The following is a 23,053-nucleotide window of genomic DNA, read 5'->3' as shown; positions in this document are numbered from 1 at the left end:
CAGCAGAGAGAAAGTTGAATCTGCCACATGGCAGCTGTTAACAATTAAATAATCCATTAAATCTGACTACAAATAACTTTAGACTGTCTTGTTCACAAAATGGCACTGTGGGCCTTCTCGTACAACAGAACCATGTGTATTAGGGGTACACATCATTAAACATGTGCAACATGCTAGCCAAAAAAGGAAGATGGACTCGCACCAAGTCAAGGTGGCGTGCATTATCATAGGTTCCGCTCTTCACCTGCAAGGAATTCTGCAGGCTGGCTCAACAAGCGCTATTTAATGATATCAATTTGTGTGAAATTCTTAGCCTGGTGGTGTTTGATATCTGTTGGTGGTGTGGAATACCTCTGTGCACAAAGTAACACTATATGGAACCTGGAGTTTAAATTGGGTTGGTAGTTGAAAAAAATGTTTATTAATGCCTTTCTAATGCAAGATTAAAAACAAAAGTGAGGGCTGTTGGGACCCTCTTTATATTATCATCCTTTCATTCACATGTTTCTACACTTTTTAAATTCCTAATCCAGTCTTGGGTATTCCTCAGGACTCACATCCCAATCAATAACCCTGATCAATAATCTACAACATTATATTGTGTATTGAGACGACAGACACATCAAAGCTATGCCTGTTACCCGAGGAGAGGTTGCTAATATCTGGTATTTAAGTCAGGTAAATAGAAGAAAGGGTATCATGGGTGTAGAAGGCTGGCTCAGTATTTGGTGCACACATAGTTTTTAAGTGTAGCACCCTGCACTAATCCAGACAAACCTCATGATGATTTTAGTGGTCTTAGATAACCTTAGAAAGCTCTGTCTCGTCTATACTGGATTCTACACATTCTGCAGTGTATTGTGTTTGTACTGTTGTTGAAATGCAAATAAAAAGAAATTAAAAAAAAAAAAAAAGATAACCTTAGAAAGCTCTCTTAAGTGGTAGCTGTGGAGAGCAGCCTTCAGGCTCACTCCAGAAGGAGTGTAAAGCAGCTTGTTTTACCAGCACTTAATCTTATGGTATGGGTTAAGTGAAAAAGAACCACACAGTGTAGTTATAAAAATGTGTATTTATTATTAACACTCACTAACAAAATACAGCATCTCCTGCCAGGAGATATTTGCACAAACACACAATACTTGTCAATAGGATAATCAAGAAGCAAAAATACACAGTGGTCCCCACAGTGCATCCAATCATATACTAAAATAGTGGAATGCGAACGACAACTCAAGACAAGAGTGGACCCAGAAGACGTAGAAGAGCCAGGGACCCAAGGAAGCACCCAAGGTGAGTATCTAGGAACCCCACGGAGGTGGTGTGCAGTGTGGGAACACGACCTCCTACTCAATTTAAGTCCGTGGGTAAGTCGCGTTGCATTTTTAGAGAAGGACCCCTCCCAGCGGACCCTGAAGAAACCCCGTGGACTACGGAAGGTTGGAGAGCCACCCCACCCATGGATACTCTAGGAACCAGGATACCTGCACCAGGGAAGCCGCATGCATAGGTGCGAAGTGGCATCAGAAACCGCCGTAGACCACAATGGAGGACTTCAGGAAGATGCCGCTGAACAAGAAGGCCTGGTGGAACCCAAAGGTGGATTCAGGAGGAGAGGTACCTGCAAGCAGAGGGGACAGAGTCTATGCCACTCAGGAGTGACCAGGAGGCACATAACACGAATGCCCACCGATGTCGGAGATGCAGGAGAGTTTGATGGTGCTCTTGAAGTTGCAGCTGTACGGACCAGGCGACGCAGAGGAGGACTGGGAGCTGTACACGAGCTGTCCCTTGTCAGATGTCAAGAGCCAAGCGGTCTGTGTCTGGCAGGGGTACCAACAAGCCTTGGCAACGGCAACCAACGCAGTCGTAGAAAAAGGTGCATTGTCGGTACCAGCAAGGTCCAAGTGACTCACCAAGAGCAGGTAAGTCAGAGCAGGAGAGCCCACTGGAGCCAAAGAAGACCCATGAGAGGACCCACAAGCCAAAGGCACAGGAGTCGCAAGAGGACCTCGGGCAGCTCACCAAAGGATGAAGGCCCACGACACAAAGAATGTGTTGTAGGCAAAGATCTTGGCTGGAGCTTCTTGGGAGTCTGAAAATCTCTGGATGAGAGTGTCAACAAGCCTTGGCAATGGCAAGTTGACACAGTGCACATGGGTTCTGTTCCAGCAGTTCTGAAAAGGGATATTGGCCTCAAACTTGGTGAGTGTAATGACTGTGCTTTTCACTAAAAGGACACACCCAAACCCTACACTCCCACTTTGGAGGCAAATATACCACTGTACCTTTAAATAATATACACTTTTGATCATGTAATGAGTGTGCCTTTCTCTAAAAGGACACATCCAAACCCTGCACTCCCACCAGGGAAGCAAATATACCACTGCACCTTTAAATAATACACATTTGCACAGCACTCCCACTCTGGAGGCAAAAAGACAAATTCAAGTGCTTTTTAAAATAACACACACAAGTTTATTACTGTAATGTTTAAAAAGGTAGGCCAAATATATCAATAAATGTAGATTCCCAAGTATCAATTAACTACAATGAACAATTAGAATAAAATGCTGTATGTACAGGTAGCAAAGAGTAGAACATTTATACAAAATGGTTAGGAACACCTCACCGATTTAATTTGCATCATTCTTGCCAACTCAAGCTTGGGAAGCCCGTTAAAAGCCCAGGAAGGAATTTCAATCAGGACTCAAGTTCCGTCACCTCCACAGCAATACGTCTATTCTGTGGTGAACTTCTACCTGGCCCCCGAAGGCTCCCAGCTTTAATACTAATACTCAACTTGAGGCGAAGCTTCTAGAAAACCTCGCCCCCTTCTCATTGGAAAAAACCGAGCTGGCTGTACCAGTCTGCGTCAAGGTCAAGACGGAGGCTGGCCAAGCTCCCATATTTTGACTCCGAGGCAGAGTTGTACACTCCACAGACACTTCCCACAACATATTCCAGTTCACTCTGGTCAGTCAGGAGCGAAAAACAAGTGAAGAGCAGAAACCTGCCCTCCCCACTTTGCAGCAAGGTAAAGCCAGACATGAGACCATGTCAAAGCCAATAGTCAAAGTCAGTAAACAAGATGACATGAGACCATGTTAAAGCCAATAGTAAGCACTTATAATATAAATGTACTGTTCTACTCCATGACAGCTCTCACTAAAAGACAGCAAGATTACAAGACAGAAGAGAAGCAGGCATATGTAAAACCATCCTACATTAAGGCTAGGGTAAAATAACACACTAAAGTCAGTTAAAATGGTGGTAGTCAAAGGTCATCATAGGGTGCCCAACCACAAGAGTGGCTCTTTCACTACAGTGAGAAGACATGGCAGGCCTCGAGGGAGTTGCAGAAACACTACCTGTGTTGCTGATCCTCTCAGAGTCCGTGGGAGTCCAGGATCTGCAGACTGTTCAGCTTTGTTGTGGTGCCTGCCGATGCAGGGGAGTGACTCCTTCACTCCAAGGGAGATTCCTTCGGGTGTCTTGGATGTTCACAGGTCCTGTGTAGAACTTGTATGGAGCACAGGCACAGATGTTGCAGCAGACTTGCAAGACGACAAGACCAGGAGCAGCAAAAGTCTTCCCAGTAGGAGTCTCGGTTCCCATAGCGAAGTCCAGAAAAGCCCAGAGTGCCCCGACCAGTTGAAGAGGAAATGGTATTGGATCTGAATCTTGTCCCATGACAAATCTAGGAACCCACTCACAGATAAGCTCTAAGTACCCGAAAGAAAGGGTTAGGATAAGTACCCGAAAGAAAGGGTTAGGACGATTCAGTGGTTTCTCCCTGAGGAGGGGCTGGACAGTGGGGAGCATACTTCCATGTCCTTAGTCCAGTTTCGCGCCAGTGCAGGAGCAGACGGCTGGACTATGCAAGGTGGGCAACAAATGTGTCCTTCAAGTAGTCTCAGTGGCGCTGGCAAGCGCCCCCACCCATCCCAATACACTAAGTCCTGTCTGGGAGGTGGTCACACCTCTCTGTGACAGGAAACCTATTGTCCTGCCTTCCCCTGCTTGAGCTTGGCTCAGCAGCAGGAGGGCAGAATCGTGTCTCTGGTCGACAGCAGGCATAGCTTGATCTCTGGGTCTAGAAGACTGGTACCGGGAGCACTGAGGGCCTCGCAGATGAGCTTTACAGTGCATGGAATCATACCTCCCACACTGTTTATGGTGTGGGGTATGAATCCAACATGTTTGATACTAAACACAACAAGGTTTGTTACAGCCAGTTTAAAGATGGTCATCGCGGAATGACGCATCGACACTCTATGTATCATAATGGCTTATGCACTTACAACCCGGGAACATGGACTCCGAAGATTGCAAGGGCACCCTCACACTTTAAACCGAGCACCCTGCCTTCAGGATTGAAAGGCCTGCCCAAGGGGTGACTTATGTTTTAAATGCAGTGACCTGAGATATAAGGACACTTCTATCTGTTGTGAGTGGTGCTAGCACCTGCTTACACAGGCTGCAATGGCAGGCCTGTATTCACAGTTTGAGTGGTCCCTCTTGGGTGGCATAATGCATGCTTCAGCCTATGGGAGACCCCGATGTACCTATGCCCTGGGTACCTTAGTACCATATACTAGGGACTTACCAGGGTACATCAGTAGCCAATCTGTGCTCCTGATTAGCAGGATCTCAGCCAGACTAGTCTGAAAAACCTAGGAGGTAACCGTGCAGAAGGATCCTACCTTCCTACAATGGGACTGTGATTGGAGAGGTCTGCCACGGATATTTATATGCTTATATCAAGTGGTCGTTGGCATCCATCTGTTATGTCCTGAACCTTTACCTATCTGCCAGACCTTTTGTTATCAATTCTTCAAAACATACATTGACTTTGGCTCTTCCGTAGAGAAGTATTTCTTTCCCACCTCGTGTTTTTGGCTATTTGATGCATCATTCCACTCCGAAGGAATGCTTGCATTGCAATGCACGATAGACTTTTTTACATCTAAAAAGTGATATCAATAATCATATGTCATAAATACATTCTATACGTAAAGCGATCATTTAGTAGTATTGTTTTCATTATGGAAAGATTTTTTAAATGACCTGCAAATGCCCATGGGCTGCTCATGTTCCATACTTCAAGCCTCTCTGAACATGAACTGATGATTGATTCCTCTCACCATGTAGTAACAAGTTACTTTTGATACATATTTTCTGATCATGAGATTAGCTGCTACTTTGGTCTGGGCAGATTGGGTCGAATAGGAGACGGACATTTATCACAATAGGATACATTATGAAGAGACTGCTCACGATGTATTGAAATCACCTGCACATGCTCCAGGGCTGCTATATGTCTTATGCATAGTCTTCTCAGAGCGTTCACTGGCAGTTAGTGGGTCACCTTCCAGTGTTTAGTGACATTTGTTGTGCTACAGATGCTCTGATCTTGCAGTCTGTGCTATTTCTGCCTGGTCACAGTGCCCAAGTCTCATATTGTAAACATTGGCTGATGATTGTCTTTCCTCTGAGCATATGGCAAGGAGCATTTTCTTTGCCATATTCTCCTGGTGTATTTGTGTCTGTTCTTAGCATAGCAGCAACACAGGATATAGTGATAGAAATGTGTAGTCAGTGAACATGCATTAATCAATGTCTCTACTACAAAAATATAACTTGGTTCCCAATGAACTCATGAGTGAGCAGACCCAGGTTAGTGCCATTGCACTGGAGAGGTTGAGTTTGAGTCCCACCCAGAACACTCTGGTGAGAATGTACATAGTAGTGTTGTAGTGGAGAAGGTGCGTTTGGCATACACATGCCTCAGAGAGCAGTGTATTCTCTCAGGGCAGATGGTTTCCTTTTGTTTCTTCAAATGTCTTTTTTAGGTCTAGCACAGGCGAGCTTTAGTCATTATGACCAAAACATGCATTGGCAAAGTCTATAGCTCAGGTTTAAAAAAAAAATATATATATTTGTTATTTGTAGTATATTGCTCATCAATATTTTAGGTACTTAATGAGATATGTTTTTAAGGAATTGTTTTCTGCTAGTGCCATGGTACTGTTTGAAAGTCATTGCTAAAGGGTGGCCTAGGCAATATTTCTGTTACAGTGCCACATCTGATATGATTACTAACTGACCATGTTTTAAATTGTTTAGAAACATATAGCTCATGGCTTGGTACCTGCTGCCACTGTAGCTCCTAGATCTGCTGTTCCCCGCACGCCTCCCCCTCGTAGTCCATATCCATCCCCTGAGAGGCCCAGGTATGTTACCATTCCTGTTTTATTTCTTGAATGTTGTAGTGAATTCAATTGCTATAAAATGTTTCTTTCCTGTTTTTGATTTTTTTCTCAGTATATAACGAACAGACGACCTGCACTATTAATTGTGTTAACCTAACAAATAATTCCCTCCCTGACATGTGAGTTTAAACTCAAAAAATGGATGCTCCTGGTTCAAAAAGTCAACTACGTGTAGAAGGAAACTGGACATGGTTAGCAGGAAGTAGATTCTGAAACAATTGTAGGTTCTATTCTTAATGAGGTGGCATTATGCAATTATAAATTCAATATTTCAATAAGAACTTTAAGTTATAAAAGCAATTTTCTCTGACATATGAATTGAGTCCTCCCAAAAGGAATATTCATCTCTTTAACTATTTTCGGAATTCTTTTTTCTAAGAGAAATAATAGACAGGAAAACAAGCGAAAGTACAACTATTATTTATCTCTAGTCTAATCCACTATAAGGTACATATTTTTTAGGTAAAATGATAGATAAACACATAGCGAACTAAGGGAACTGACTTCTCTGACCCTCAAATGAGCCTTAAGTTTGAGAGCCATGAGTCAAGTCTCAGCAGTGCCAAAGCCCATATCTCTAGGCTATGGCATTTTTTATCTCCCCAAGCCTAACAGATCCCTAAACAAAGAAAACTTGGTATTATTATCTTCAAAGTGTATTGGAAATACATTCTCACCAAAGATTGTATTGCTCCCAAAAGCTCATCAATGCATGAGGCACTTGGAAAGAAATTTCGTAATCCCGCCCAGCTCTGAAGAACGTTATCATACTGCAGACACTGAAATGACCAGAATAGCAAGAAGTTTAAATTAAGGAATAGCTAATCTTTGTAATTTACATCCATCTCTTAATCATGAGGGTAGTCAATTGGATAAGCTGTCCAGCATGATGGCTGCCACCTGCCATATATTTAGTACCCGTTGCCCAAATATTATACTCTCGAACCTCTCTCTCAGCCAATACCCATTTATACAAGTCATTTGGCAACATCAACCATGCCATTTTCCTCATAATCCTTGAACCCAGAATGGGCCTCAAAGGCTCTGTCTCAATTGGCTTGGATCCTTGTTCATCAGGTGTTCTCACCTAGTCAAGTTGGGTAACTTCACCTCCAAGTATGATCAGATAACCTGTGGAGTCTGGAAAGGCTCCATCTTTCCCAAATTCTTCCAATCTGTATGTTGAAATGCTTGGCTTCTTATATTCAACTTCACCAATATACGGATGGCCTAGTTACTCACATTGCCACAATCCAAAGAGGTATATACTGGCTGTTTGCCTGGATGTCTGAGAAACTGTCTGAAGTTAAATCTTCAAATGGCAGTTTTTAAATATTTTTTATTAATGTTAGCATATCCCACAAAATGCACAGCCTTGACCTCAGCAACAATCTCATGGATGTCAGCTACTCTCTGCGTTCTTCTGCTACCATAAAATGTTTAAGCTTCTTCGTTGACAGTTCTTGCTCCATTGCTCCTTATGTGAACACAATTTCCCAGGCTGCAAATTCCCACCTTCACCAACTGAAAAGTATCAAGCACATTTTCATAATCTGAATGCTCTGCAAACGTCAAAAGTATCATTGCAAAATTAAAGCACGGAGTCAGTGGGCACTCGTGTAACTATACTTATGCTGCACAAACCCTATAACAACCCCTGCACATTTCTGAAAACTAGCAACCCAGGGGAATTCAGGGTGGTGTGGCCTTCATGTATCCCAATATTATTGTCCTACCTAGAATGCTCTGGAACATCAACGTATGGATCTAACACAATTTCTCCTATTTTTATGTGGCCAAAATCTCAGGAATTTCAGCCAATGACCATCGTCTTATCATTCTGCATTCCCACACTTCTCCTTATAAAAATAGGTACCCGCCATCTGTGGGTGGGCCTAACACCCATTATAGAAACAGACATAAACTGTAACCATATGAAGACCTCATTGACTTCACACTGTCCAAGTTTTGATCTGTTTCTGTCGAGAGTGATAGGCACACGCAGATGTGTGGGGTACCATTTTCATTGGATGAAATGGGTGCACACTGGATGGTAGCACTTTTGTTGATCCATGCTGATTCCAGAACTTTCCCTCTCATAAATTAGAGGAAAATCTGTTACTTTATCTAAAATTGATGTATGCAGAATGTTCTGTGCAAGAAAATATGTAGTGGGATTCATGTAAGCCACACATCCCTGGAGTGACTTGTTTTCAGAATTGTGAGGATTTGGTAGATTTCTGATGATGCTGGCCCAAATTCCGCAGCTACCCACATTGTCAGAAATTCCTAAGAAAAATCTTGATTTCTCCACATTGCATTTTGGAGCTTTTCCGGTTGTGGGTGATTGGCCCACTCAAAATGCACACAGGCATAGGTTTATCTTGAAGATCTCTTTTCATGGCCCCTTAGTCTGCCTTTATTGGGCCTGTCTTTCTTTTATCCAGAAATTCTGTAATTTGCTACGCCATCGATTCCTCTGATAACACATGGGGACTGAACCTATTACACTTTATATATTTATTCCACTAAACCATCAGCGATACAAGGCCAAGATAATCGGAAGAGATACGCGTTTACGGAAGGAGGAGCCGCGATTACAGCCCCGAAGCTCCCAGAGGCAAGGAGCGGTGCCGACCCCCCCTGAGTCTCAGAGGAAGGACGGGAGCAGTGGGAGCAGCCCGGGCACACAAGGAGCAGCGCCAATCCCCCTGAGTCTCCCTGAGCTTGGAGGAAGGAGGAAGGACAGGAGCGGCGGGAGCAGCCCGGGCACGTAAGGAGCGGTGCCAATTCCATGGTGAGTCCTTCTGTGCCGGGGGGCTACTTGTCGAGGCATGCCCTCATATTATATCTAACTGGAAGGCTGAAATTACATTATCCTGGATTTACTGTAACAGGCTGCGACCCTCCCTGTGCCCTTCTGCCCCCTTCCACAGGATCAGCTGATCTCAGCTCTTTGTTCCTTTCACCTGATATGCAGCCGTCCCATCCCCCGTAATTAAGTGTAGAAGGCAGCTGAGTCACGGAGCAATCGGAGAGAACGCTGTCACGCCGCCACACGAAAGGAACGCTGGATTATTCCAACACTCGCCATAAAGTCATTTGTGGGAAGTATAACAAGTGGGAGCAAGTAAAAATCCATGCCGACTTGCCATTTGCCACTTAATTAGTTCCCATCTTCTTCTTTTTTTTTCTTCAAAGCCACTGAGGGAGCCAAAGCACTGACTAAATTGCCCTCGCCCTCGCAGAAGCGGCTTGGTTGTCCTCCATTTGAGTTTGAATGGATTGCAACTTGTAGTGCGGTTCATGGTGTGGCTTGTGGTGCAGCCTGGGTGTTGTGGGGTAAATTGAGTGCCAGACGCGCCACATTGACTCATACTGCCATGAGGTGAACGGCTAAACTTACCTGAATCTTTCCTCTGCATCGTTTCCTGCTGGGAAGCATTAGCTGCACCGCTGCACCGCCATACCACTGTAAGGGGAACGGCCAGGCAGAAACTATATCCCCCAGAAGCCCCTTGTGCGGTATCGGCAATTAGCATAATTGGAGGGCGCTTAGGGCCCTCATAGCCGCAGTTACTATATAAGGTACTGAATTGTATGGGGGGCTGGGGCATATTGTTTATTATCTACTAGTACCCGTTGGCCATACATACAAAGAGCAAACGCAAGGCTACAGGCCCATCAGTGGGAGGGGGGGTTGCTGGGACTTTGGATGCTTTCCTGACAAGAGCGGAGTCACTACTGACCCACCAGATTCAGCTGACAGAGAAAAGACTCTCGCTTGACACCCTCTCAGCACATAAAAGGTCCTCAAGACTGTGGAGACTGTGGAGAACCCACGTATCGCCACCTTGTACCATGGCACTAATGGAAGTGCGGCACCTTTATTAGTAGGATCAAGTTTGGCCACGACTGCATAGATTCATAATGCCAGCTCTGCCCAGAAGCCCCCTGGGGACTATAACTCGGATTATCCTTCTTTATTGAGTGATGAAAGAATAGACCTGTCTACAGTGGATACTGAAGCTATGTATGTTAGCAGCGAGGCTATTACCCGATCGAAAAGAATCAGCAGGGATGATGTGACCAGCCTATCGAAACCTCTGAAAGTAAGCTCTGACGAGCCACCTGCAAAGCGCACGGGAGGGGGGGGGTTGGGGTTACACAAAAACAGAAGACTAAACCTAAACCTAGATCTAAACATCAGGGCAATAAGTCATCGCATAAACTGATACCAAAGCCTAATACTGGACTGGCCGGAGACAGCATAAATAGCCCAGTAGTGGAGGCCAGGGTTGAGCCTGAGTTATGGACACGGTTGGAGACTTTGATGGCTACATTTTTCGGACCCCTCTTAAGCAAATTAGAGGCAATAGAAACAAGGCTGTCACATTTTCAGAACTCTGACAATGTATTAACCACTGTGGGGGCTTGCAGATGTTTGTGTGTTGCTGGGGGCACGAGCAGAAATTATTAACGCGAAAGTCCCACCTCTTATCAATGAAACGGCACAGAGGGCAAAGGGGGCCAATGATAAGGGTTCAGCGGATCGTGGGGGGGTCGATAGTAACCAACTAGAGTGTCCTGATATAATGAGACCAAACCCAATTCCCGCTAATAGGGGACCAAGGGAGCCTAGGCCAGTGAACTTAGGCAATCCCCCAAGACAGTTAGTGGATACATCTGCACAAGGAAGGGGAGATAATTTGACGCAACAAGAAAAAGTGATGGTGTCTCACCTGGCGCAGAGTACCCCTGGTTTACCTGTTTTAGATCTTCCTCCTGCTTCAAGCCCGCTTACAGTTGTTTTAACAGGTGTACCAGCTCATACTAACCAAAGGGAGGAACCTACGACACAATTGATTAATAAGGTGGCGCACTGGATGTGCAGAAATGTGGGGTTCAACATCAAAGACCACAGACATATTTTAATGGCAAGGAGAGTATCTTGGGTCGACAGTACAAGAAAAGTTTTCTCAGGGGACTGTGTGATTGTGACACTTAGGTTCCCCGAACTCGTGAGTAAGACTCTTGCCCAGAGCAGAAGGCCTTATCTATACAACGCGGACTCAAGCATTAAAATACTCCCGCTGGGTTATTTTTATAGACAATCGGTTAACCCGAATGTGCCCTATGGATATGTGGGCCAACAGGAGGGTGAGCCTGGGCAGGTTAATATGGTGCCGACAAGTAACATCTTTTCACCGCTTAGAGGTCTGGATGATATTGACTGACTAATTGGGGCAGAGGAACCAGGTAGCGCTTTAACCAATGGGGTGCTTAGCATAGATCATAGACGGGGGCGTGGGGAGCCTAGTCTGGGGACAGATGAAGTTCAAGACAATTGCAATACCAAGGTGGCAAATGATCCTGAGATTATGGGTATAAGTAAGCCAACGGATAGGCCGCATAATTCTCAGGTGACTGTTAACCGAGAGAGGTTAAATGAGAAAGATATAAAAATAGTCTCTTGGAATATAGCAGGCCTGTCCTCTAAATTTAAGGACCAACAATGGCTGCTCTATATTCGGGAGTTTCAGATAATTTGCCTTGGGAATCAATTAATAACAACCTCTTTCTAGAAGGATATAAAACCTTCTTTTGTCCAGCACAAAAGGCCTCTTCAGGTAGGGCTAGGGGAGGGCTGGTTATCTACGTAGATCTTACTCTACAGGGAAGATGGCTGGACCTAGCATGGGGATCGGAAGTTGTGCAGGGCTTAAACATTTTTAATAACTGCTATAGGTTATTTTTTATTCATTTTTATAATGCTAACCAAAATGGACAGGGCTCCGTAAGCCTGCATGAACTAAACACAAGCATTAATCAAACGCAGGCACAAGGGCAGTTGTCTCTCCGCCTGGTCTTAGCAGGTAACTTTAACTGTCACCTGTGTCCTAATCTGGGAGCCTCATCTGGGGATTGGACAACATGTATGTTACAGGACGGCTCACACCTGGAACATACAAAGGAGGGAAAGGAACTTAGCAACCTTCTCGATACATATGCATTAGCACACACAATGGATTTGGGTCCCGCCAAGCATGATAATACACTCTACCCCCCATTTAAAGGCAGAGGGTGTGCCTCCTTTATTGATTATATTTTTGTCTCCACATCACTCAAAAACTCTGTGACTCAGTTCAGCATTGTTTGCAGTGCATTCAGTGACCATAATCCCCTCGCCTTATCACTTGTTAATGGAGGCCAGGCACAGATTCCACCTGGAATGGAGAGGGGGGTGATCAGGGCGACTGATCAAGGAAGGAGTTTGCGTTGGACACAGGTTGACGGAGAGGCTTTTTACGAGGTATTTTTAAGGGAGGGTTTTCTTGCTGTACAGAGGTGCTTAGACCCGGAAATTGAAGGGATAGAATTAGTGAATGCTTTTAAAGACGTTGCCCAATTAGTCGACAGTCTGTTGAAAGTCCCAGTCCGAAAGGCCAATTTGGATACCCTAAGATGGTTTGACCATCAATGTTCACGTGCTCTAAGAGACCTAAAAAATGCCTTAAAAATGTCCCCCAGGGATAGGGAGAGGGTGACTTTATGTCGGAAAAACTATAAGCTGGTGGTTAAGGGGCGTAAAAGTCAATTACAGATACAAGCCTGGGAAGATTTATCAGAGGCGGTGGCACTAAGGGATTCCACTGCCTTCTGGCGAATTATAAGCTGTTGGAGGACCACTGGGAACAGGCCACGCCCTCTTTAAGATTCTCATTGGGAGAGATAAAAACTGGAAATGGAGGCCTAACTAGGAATAAGGCCCCGGGCCCAGATGGGATTAGTAAAGTAGATCTTTGGGCGCCAATTTTGACTAGGGTCATAAATGCAGCGGTGGACACAGTTATGCCAGTGTCCTGGTCCCACCGCTACAATTGTTCCCATTTTTAAAAAAGGAAATAGGAACAGCCCGCAGTGTTATCGCCCGATTTCCCTCATCGATGTGTCAGCGAAGGTGTTAGGACGGGTGGTTCTAAATGGATTGATCGATTGGGCTGACGAACAACGGGTTATGAGTGATCTACAATTTGGTTTTAGACCTGGAAAATCTACTACCGATCAATGTCTTAATCTGTATCTGATCTCAGCCAAATACACATTAGTTAAGCAAGGAACGATGTATTTGGCATTTATGGACCTGACCGCGGCCTTCGATAGAGTTAATCGAGGGAAATTGTGGGCGATTATGGGCGGGCTGGGTGTGGATCCAGGGATTATTAACATTTTAAAATCATTACATTCACACACCACGGCAGTGGTCAGATATAGTCAGGTGGGGAATATAACAGAACCCTTCCCGTGTTCCAGTGGGGTCAGACAGGGTTGCATATTAGCTCCCTTTTTGTTCACACTATATATAAATGGTCTGGACCGCGAGTTAAGCATGCTGCAGGTGGATACCCCTAGGATAGGTACTCGGGGAATCCCGGTTCTGCTTTATGCAGATGACGCGGTACTCTTAGCTCGTACCCCTAAAGGTTTGCAGGTTTTAATTGATGGGTTCGTGTCATTTATGGAGAATTTGGACTTATCGCCCAACCTGGCAAAGTCATATGTAATGAAGGTGGGGAAAAAAACAAGCAAACCTTATAAGTATACAATTGGATCGCATCCGCTAGGAAAGGTACAGTCCTTTTCATATCTGGGGATTTTATTTGATATTCAATTCTAAATATCTAATTGAGGATAAGTGTCGGGTAATGACCAGCTGTACTGGATCCAAAATGAACTTTGCGCACAGGTTAGGTCGCTGGTTCCCTGAACAGATACTAAGATTATATAGTGCTATGTGTTGCGCTAAAGCTCTGTATGGAAGTGAGGTGTGGGGCTTTACCCAGGCTACACAGATGCAAATTGAAGAAAACACATATTTTAGGCGTCTGTTAAAAGTACCTCAAAGCACGCCAGCCGACATCTTGCATGAAGAACTGGGTGCCCGATACATCAGCGACAGTATGGCAGTCAAACCTTTAGTCTGTTGGATAAAGATCTGGGCAAACGAGGAGGCAGCTTTTCGTAGGCAGGTTATAGAAGATTGCCTTTCCCTGGACCACGGGCTAAAAATTCCCTGGCTTAAATATGTGAAGGAGACTCTGGAAAAAATTGGTTCTGCAGATCTATTTGCCAACCCTTCTAAAGTGGGTATGAAAGATAAGGCTTTTGTTAAGGACCAGTTTTTTAAACATGCATTAACGCTCCGAGAAAACACAGAGCTGGCCAAGCAGTCGGTCAGGGAACACCTAGTAGTTAGGTCTGTCAAAGGCATTGAACCATACCTGTCTTGCATAAACAGTGCACACAACAGATTTTTAATGACTCGTTTCAGGTTGAATCTCTTGCATCATGTGTTGGCGGAACCGGCAGGGTTCACAGTTTCCATAGAAATGAAGGGGCCCTGTGGCTGCGGTCATAGATCTCCTCAGGACACCCTTCATTTCATTTTATTGTGCCCTTTTTTCTCTTACCCTAGGAGATTCTTCCTGAAGGGAATTCTAAAGAAAGCCAGATTTAAACAGGCACGGGTGGCACTGTTATTTTTAAAACTGGCCCCAGATACTCTTACACTGTTTTGTATTGTAAACTTTTTAAGGGCTGCATTTAGACTAAGGAACACAAGGGGTAATGGTAACCTGTAGTTTCTCTGTTATAATTACCTATTGTTTTATGAATGATCTTCATAATTCGAAAATAATTGGTTGGATCCGTGGCAAGGGGTTTTTTTTTTAACGGAAATTGTATCACATGGTTTGAAAAAAGAGGATATTTATTCATTTTTAACTTGTACCTGTAACCGGCCTTGATAAATTTGGTTGCTTTTATGGTATTTTTATATATCGAATAAAGTTCTATGAATGAATGAATGAAAATCGCAGATATGGGGTCTACAAATGCAAAGGAAGTTAACAGTAAATGACCCAAATTGTTGGTGCTATTTTTGACTTTTTGTTGTTGTCTTTGAATAAGTATTTTGACTATATTGTATGTGTTTTAATGTGCAAAGTGCATCAATGCCTGTGGCCTGGTCAATTAGAATTGTGCCAAAACAAATTAAATCTGCTTTTGCTAAAACTAGTGATCTTGGCCCTAAGAGGCTTTTCTCACATGGGTAGGAGACAAATAAAATCAGACCTGCGCTGACCGTAGAACAACCATGTTGTCCATCAATTAGCAGGGAGAGACTGCAGGTCGCTTTGAAAATTCGGAAGTGCGAGTTGCATAACCATGTTCTATCAGTGAGCCTCTTACCAGAAGTCCAGACCCTACAATTGGGCAGACTCGGCAGGCTGTCTTGCTCCCCTCTTAATTGGTAGGTTCACGAAATGACTGCCTAATTGTGAATGTTTTGCCTCCATTAGAAACATGCAGGGTGCCCTGTTTGTTTCTAGGATAGGGAAGGGCTCTCTTCCAGTATGAGAAGCACTCCATTAATTTGCCATTTTCTTCATTCTGTTGCACAGACAGTGCTGATCCTCCAATGTTTGCCCAGGAAGCGAAAGAGCCAACATTTCACAATATTACTTTTGGCTCCCCTATGCAACAGCAATGAAAAATGTCCTAGTTCACATGAAGCATACTTTCAGTTCTATTACTGTGAGGCGAGGATAATGAGAGGCTCAAGGACATACTGAATGCAGCAGACTGGTCCTCTGCTACCACCTTCAAGGGATTCCAGCTAATCCCATGACTACTATCCTTTGAATAGTTTTTAGAGGCATAGGCATTTCCTGTTTCTCTCCCCACCTCGTTTCTTCGCACAACAGCCACCGTGACCATATGTTTCTCCATCTGAATCCAACTTCTGTTAATTTCCAATCAAAAAGAGAGACCACTTCAATGACATAAACGCCCAAATGTTTCACATGTACAAGGCAATCACCAGTCACAAACTCAGTATACATGTTTTTGCTAAAATTGACTTCAATAAAGTTTTACTTACTATAGAATGTTGACCTTGGGTACTCTGTATCCCTCTATCAAGGGGTGTGAAAGTGAATTGGAAGGTCTGCATGTGTTTGGGAGGGAGGGATTGAGGAAGGATAATTCTGAATCTCAGATCTGTTGTAGTATGAAAGGTACATCTTTATCATGTTATTTATAGTTTGGGCTTCCTGCTTCAGGAGAGTTGTCATTTTAGTTTGCCTTGTATGCATTTAGAGATAATGAAGTCGGGCAGGAAACAAACATTCCACTGTGTATCACTACAAAAGTAAATGACTTGGAACCAGTTAGTCCTATGTCTTTCTGTGTTGATTGTTTGTTCTCTTTAACAGCTAGCCTCTTCAGGCGCTCGTATCGGTCCTTGCAATTTCTTTTTGGCTAATATTACAGTTTTAAGCATAAAAACAAAGTTGTGAAAGGCACTTTGAGATGGTTCCACTACTTTTCTGTTTTAGCAGTTTCTATCCAGTTTAAGGTTTAAATATTTTCCTCTTTATTCGATTCTAATGCTACTTGAGCCCATTGTGACCAGTCACAATAAATTAGTGATATGGAAGATTTCCCTCAACTAACGCGCCCAGCTGCCACTTCCAGAGTTCCTCAAGCGGCTTTTGGGACTTTGAGTTCTCAATAGCCTTTTACATTTCCTGCATGTAGAAAGCATCCTTTTCTGATTCCCTATTCCAGTGCTTGAGCTTTATTCGAGAGGGACATTACGTTTTCAACTCTCCGCGTTATCTCATAGGAAAGCTATGGTTCCATGATACAGAGTGACTTGGTATAAATCGCCAGCAACCCATTTTATAATGACTACTACTATCTGTGATTTAAACCAGGTCCTAAGGGCAGGTGTTGCATACCTCATCTGCTCCATGTACTGGATGCTAGTGCTTCCGCCTGACTGATTTAGGTTGGCAGTTTTCGCTACTGTGTGCCACACACTCCTACAACCACATCTCTGCCTCCATGCCAGCTGATACACCCGGGTCCTGGCAGTTGCCTTGAGTCCAGTTAAAACCTGCATTCCACTCTGTCCTGGTCCAAGCTTCTCTTTGCAGAAGGCACTAGAATGTGCAACATGTGCCGCAGCAGACACAGCTCTGGCTGGTCTAATCCTTATTCCTGGCTGGGCTACAACCGAATGTTGGACCACCGAAGGCAGGGTAGCCTGATCCACAGCCCTATGTTCTGCCCTGGACTAATACTACCAACTGGCAGTCCTGGTCCAGTAGGCACTATGGCTGCTACAGGCAACAGTGGCGCTTGTTGATAATTGCAGACTGTATAAAATGGCGGCCATGTGTGCCAGAAAGTGTGACCCATTCATACACCTACTGTCTCCGACTGCATAGTGTGGCTGCCTGCTTCCAGCACCCACCAAGAATAAGTTCAAGCATGAATAGAAACACTAGTGCTATACAGAGTACAATACCAGCTTAGCTACAAAGTTTTCAGTTTGTTTTTTGGGGCTTACCATGTTTCAGTGGACATTTGTGCGACGTTTCTGTTTCTTACACATTAAGAATGAGTGATTTCAGAGATCTGCTAACCTGTCCCAAGAGGTACTGTAAAAGAACTGTCCACCAGCTAGAACTGTTTTAGCAGAGTAAAGGGGAGTTCATCCAAATCGTAGCATTAAACCTTTAATGATTAATCAACAATCATTCATTTCCTTCTGTGGTTTTTTTGTGTGTAACCTTTAAAACCAAATTTACTGTGTGGTTCGCTCCATCTGATGATCTGAAATGTATATCTTCAAAACATTCAAATATTCGACAATTCCCAATGCATTTCGGGTCATGGATATCCTTCATCAGGGGAATGCTAAAATGTCAACAAAGAGAACCCTTCGGTATAAATGTAATAGTAAAATAAAGTGCAAAACTAACTCTAATGCACCTCACCCTGTGGTGGTTATTATGCACGCTATGCCGCCTGACTTAGTATTGATCAATGTCTTATACGTGCCCCTTTGAGTGATGCTTTATTGCAGGCAAAACAAAGCCTGATAGAGAGAGACCTGTTTAGGAAATTACTTCTATTTTCCTCAAAGTAATTGTTTAGAAAAGCCCTTAAAATTGTATCAATAATTCTCAAGTCTTTATGGTAGATCACAAACCAACTTCTATACAAGTTGTAATAGAACCAACGATGGCTGTCTTGTAGGTGCGCAGATTGCGGCAGCCATCTTTGAATGTTTTTTCATACATTTTAAGAAATGTCATTCACAGTTACCATGGCAGATACATGTGCATTCACAGCAGCCATATTTGAATGGCTTTTATTATACAAAGGACATTTTTAATGCATTTTCTCAAAGCATAAGGAAATAGAATCACAGATGGCCGCCATGAAGGGCACATATCGGCAACAACCCTCTAGGAGGAAAAAAAGCATTTCTTGGTCAACAGGTTTCATGGGCGAGATCAGTTGGACTTGCCAATCCTTGTTTGATCTGCATCCTGACATTTGACTTGTCAGTTACCCTTTAGCAAGAATGTGCCTGAGGGTGCAGGGGCACTGCAGCATTCATGTATGGTCTCTAATAAGAAATCAATGAAACACGTGAAAACGCTCTAAAATATGCATTTCAAGAAGGAGAAAACCCTATTCTCCCTGCAGACTTTTTACACTATGATTCATTAACCTTTTCCTCTACGTCAGTGTGGTGGAGGATTTTAGATATTGGCTCTATGCTGATTGTAAAGAAAAAGATGAAAATTACATTTGGAAAAAATATATATACACATCAGAGGGGAACCATTATCTACTAGCTACAATTAACCCATACACCTTCACTCTTCGCTTTTTCTTTTATTGAAAGACAATTTTCTTTAAAAATCCTCTTTTAAAAAACCTTTTTACTTGTTATACCAGTACATTTCATCCAAAATGCGTTTACAGTAATAACCTTTTAATCACATTTAAAACAAAGTTCAAGTCCCATGAATAGTTCTTGATACTCTGATACAGTCACAGCCAACAGTGTTTAGCGGCTCACCAACCACTTCTACACGACTTCTGTGAGGAAAGTTCAAGAAAAATAATTAGCGGGTTAAAAAAAACATGTTTCCAAGTCGGAACCCTAATTAAAGCATGATAGATTGTGGAGATGTGTTGTTCTCAATGAATTGCTGTCATAGTAGTTCTGTATTAATGTGGTTTTTCAGGGCAGAACAACTGCCAATTCCATTTAATTATATTATCTTCACGTTATACTACGGTCCATCAATCTATATCATGGCTTTAAATTGCACCTTGAAACTGCATGATAGGAAGTAGATATTACTGTTGCATTTGATGTACTAATCAAGAGAGGGAGAATGAATTGCTAAACACATTTTTTAATTCCGCAAAACAGTCTTAAGAGATTTCTACTTTTTTTTAATTTCAAGTCGTTTTTATTGATAAAGAAAGAGAAAAATGACAAACCTACAATAAATAAAAATAAATGACATGTGTAATCCCCGACAAACAGACCCACCTGATCTAGAAGCGGACAAATCTATAGGTGAATCACCCCCAATACAAACATTTATGAAATCATAAACATCATGTATATAACAAGATCCGTAAGTCCGAGCTATGAATCTGGTCATCACTTCCAAGTGACAGAAAGGAACTTATAACACATTAAATCAATTGAATGAAATGAAAGAAAAGAAAATATGTCATGAAACCATGTTCAACCCTTACACCCAATTGCGGTATGGTGAATGAGCTCCATGACTGCCAATGCCTTATCTCATCATGTGTCACCCGTCCGGCCCCGCCTCGCCCTTTACATTCTAGCCTACTCGCCATATTTCCGCCACTGCTATTCAGGGCGGGTCAAATGAGAACGAAGATTCATCCAGAGACTTCCAGAGCCTCCTATGGGAAGCGCGCCAGGGGGATGAGTGCAGAGCTGGGTTGTCAGCTCCTCTTAGAAACGAAAGCCATTCCTGCCAAACCCTGAATGAGACCTCAGAGGCGCTTTTCCATTTGCATAGTACCACCTTGCAAGCCAAAGTAAGTAAAATATCTAACAATTGACGATCATTATCATTATGAAGCTCCTGATCCAGCACCCCCAGAATAACCTAGACAAATTCTCGTTTAGAAGTGGCCTTGAAAATGTGGTCTATGCAATCAAACACTTTCCCCCAGAATACTCCCAACACAGGACACCCAAAGAGCATATGAGCTAAGTCTCCCACTTCGACTGCTCAATTCCAGCATAGGGGGCTATCCTTCAAATGGAGTCTATGGAGTTTTTCTGGCATCCAGTATGTCCTATTAATGAGCATATATTTGGTTTGGGCTAGAATCGGGGAAATCTTATTCGTTAGGGCAGCAGCGTGTATCAAATCCCAGTCAAACACTAACCCGGTGGAGTTAGGCTCCGCTTCCCACTTGGATTCATTTTTCTTGTGTGCCTTCCGTGGGGCAGGGAGTAGCAACTTATAAATTTTAGAAACAAAGTGACCCGACTTCAAAAGCCGTGGTATCTGGGTCGTAAGCCAGGGATCACCCGAATGAAGGGAGCGAGTAGACAGGACAACCTTGAGCTTCAAGAAGTCATAGAAGTCCATTGGTGTCAGGTTGTAGCTAGCTTGGAGCAAGGAGAACGGTAATGGATGACCTCCTTCAAATAAATCTTTCACCAGGTTTATACCCCTCTTAGACCAGCCTCCCCACTGTAGAGGTTTCCCTTCCAGCTTAAGCGATGGGTTATACCATCAAGATACCATAGTAGACTTCCTCCACAGCAAACCAACCTTATGTGTTTGTTCCAGTCTCAGAAGTGCTCTTCTAGTGTTTAGTAGTATGTATTTGGAGTGGGGGAGATGGGAGAGGTCCATTGATAGTAGAACCACTAGAGGGGCACCACCAATCAGAGATTTTTCAATTGCGATCCACAGCGGAGAATAATCTGAATTCTCAGTCAACCACTGCGCCCCTTGTTTACATAGAAAGGCTGTCTGGTAGTTCCTGAAGCTAGGGAGACCCAAGCCTCCATTCCCTTTTGATAGCTGTAGCTTCTTCATAGATATCCTGGGCTTCTTCCCCTGCCACAAGAATCCACCAAACAGCCCATCCACCTTTTTCAAGAAGACCTCGGAGAATGTCATTAGCAACATACTTGCTAGATAATTCACCAATGGGGTGACCATCATCTTTAAGGTTTCCGCCCTCCCCCACCATGAAAGAAATTTAGGGGACCATCCCTCTAGTAATTTAGATATTTTCTTCAGAGTCAAGCTTTCATTAACCCCCAGAGTAGTGATTAGATCTTTATCAAATTCCAGCCCCAAATACTTAAAGCAGCCTGGTTGCCATGTCAAGCCAGAGTCCCCCATAATCTCTCTGTTACCTAAATTGTTCAGCAGTTTAACCTCTGTTTTATCTTTATTCAACTTGTATCCCGACACCCCGGAGAAATCCTCAATGGTAGACATGAGGGCCGGTATAGCCTCTTCCGCCCTTTCCGATACTATTAGGACATCATCCGCATAGGCGGTCAACTTTATTACACACTCTTCAAATGGGATTCCAGCAATACCGTTGTTAGTTCTCAAGCGATAGAGAAATGGCTCAATGGCCAGCAGAAACAAAGAGGGCGAGAGAGGACACCCCTGTCTGGTGCCCTGGTGCAGTTGAAACGCTGAGGAGAATGAGCCGCCAGCTCTAACTCTCGCAGAGGGACATGAGTACAGAGACATCACCAACTTCGTGAAGAAGTGACCCAGGTTGAACTTATGCAAGACCGCATTCAAATAATTCCAGTCAACTCTGTCGAACGCCTTTTCGGAGTCAAGGGTGATTGCCACAGTAGGGGTAGATAGCAGTTTTGCTCTTTCAAGGACATGCGCCAGAATTCTAGTGTTATCACTCGACAATCTATGCTTTAAGAAACCCGCCTGAGAAGCATGTATCAATTTGGGCAGGACTTTTTGAAGTCGGTTAGCCACAATCATGGCTAGGAGCTTACAGTCAAGATTAATGAGCGAGATAGTCCTATAATTCTTTGGTAGCGCCGGGTCTTTCCCTTCTTTTGGCAGCACCGCAATAATGGCCTCCGCCAACGTACCCTTCACTTCCCCTGTAGCACTGATTTCCTGGAATAAGTGCAGGAGTGGTTGCGATAGGAGCGACGAAAAGCCCTTGTAGAATCGGGCAGTGAATCCGTCCGGTCCGGGAGCCTTACCACATTTCAATGACTTAATAACCATCTCGACTTCCTGAAGCGTGATTGGGCCATTAAGGTCTTCACGATCCGCAGCGGAGAGGGAGGGAAGATTGCATTCATCCAAATATCCGTCAATGTTGGATAAGACTACTTCAGTATTCTTGGCATATAGTTGCTCATAAAATTGTTTGAATACCTCCGCTATTTTAACCGGATCTGATTGTGGTGTTCCCCCCTGATCTTTGATGGAATTGATCGTATTTTTCTGTATTTTGAATTTTAGGTATGCCGCAAGGCTCTTCCCCGCCTTATTGGATGTACAGAGTTTGAATTGTCTCCTCCTAGTTAACCAAATCCCCGCCCTCTCACTCACTATTTTGTTATATTCATACTTCTTGTTTGCTAATTTATTCAGTGTTTCTTCCTTCCTGTCCGACAAGTGTACCTTCTCTAACACGGCAATTTCTCCTTCTAAAGTCTCCAAAGCTTTATTATGGTTCTTGTTTATGGCAGATTTTATTTTAATAACGACCCCTCTTATCGTACTCTTTAGCGCCTCCCAACGAATCAAGTCAGTAGTGTTCCCCCTGTCATTATGTTCTAAGTACTCTCTAATTGCGGTCTCAATCGCTACCCTATGTTGTTCTTTTTCGAGGATCTCTTC

At 43.6% G+C, this 23,053-nt stretch overlaps 1 protein-coding gene across 1 annotated transcript in view; it reads left to right on the top strand.

The window, feature by feature from the left end:
* The window catches only part of CEP89 (centrosomal protein 89), a 1,352,699-nt gene that overhangs the window by 20,738 nt on the left and 1,308,908 nt on the right, over nt 1-23,053 (top strand). Inside the window, exon 2 of the mRNA XM_085638793.1 lies at nt 6,127-6,233. Coding sequence (XP_085494919.1) covers nt 6,127-6,233 — 107 coding nt within the window. The remainder of the gene's footprint in view (nt 1-6,126; nt 6,234-23,053) is intronic.

The sequence above is a fragment of the Triturus cristatus genome, chromosome 12, assembly GCF_964204655.1.
Source record: "Triturus cristatus chromosome 12, aTriCri1.1, whole genome shotgun sequence".
In the NCBI taxonomy this organism is placed as follows: domain Eukaryota; kingdom Metazoa; phylum Chordata; class Amphibia; order Caudata; family Salamandridae; genus Triturus; species Triturus cristatus.
The sequence above is the reverse complement of the archived record's forward strand: the minus strand, read 5'-3'. Positions and strand labels throughout refer to the sequence as shown.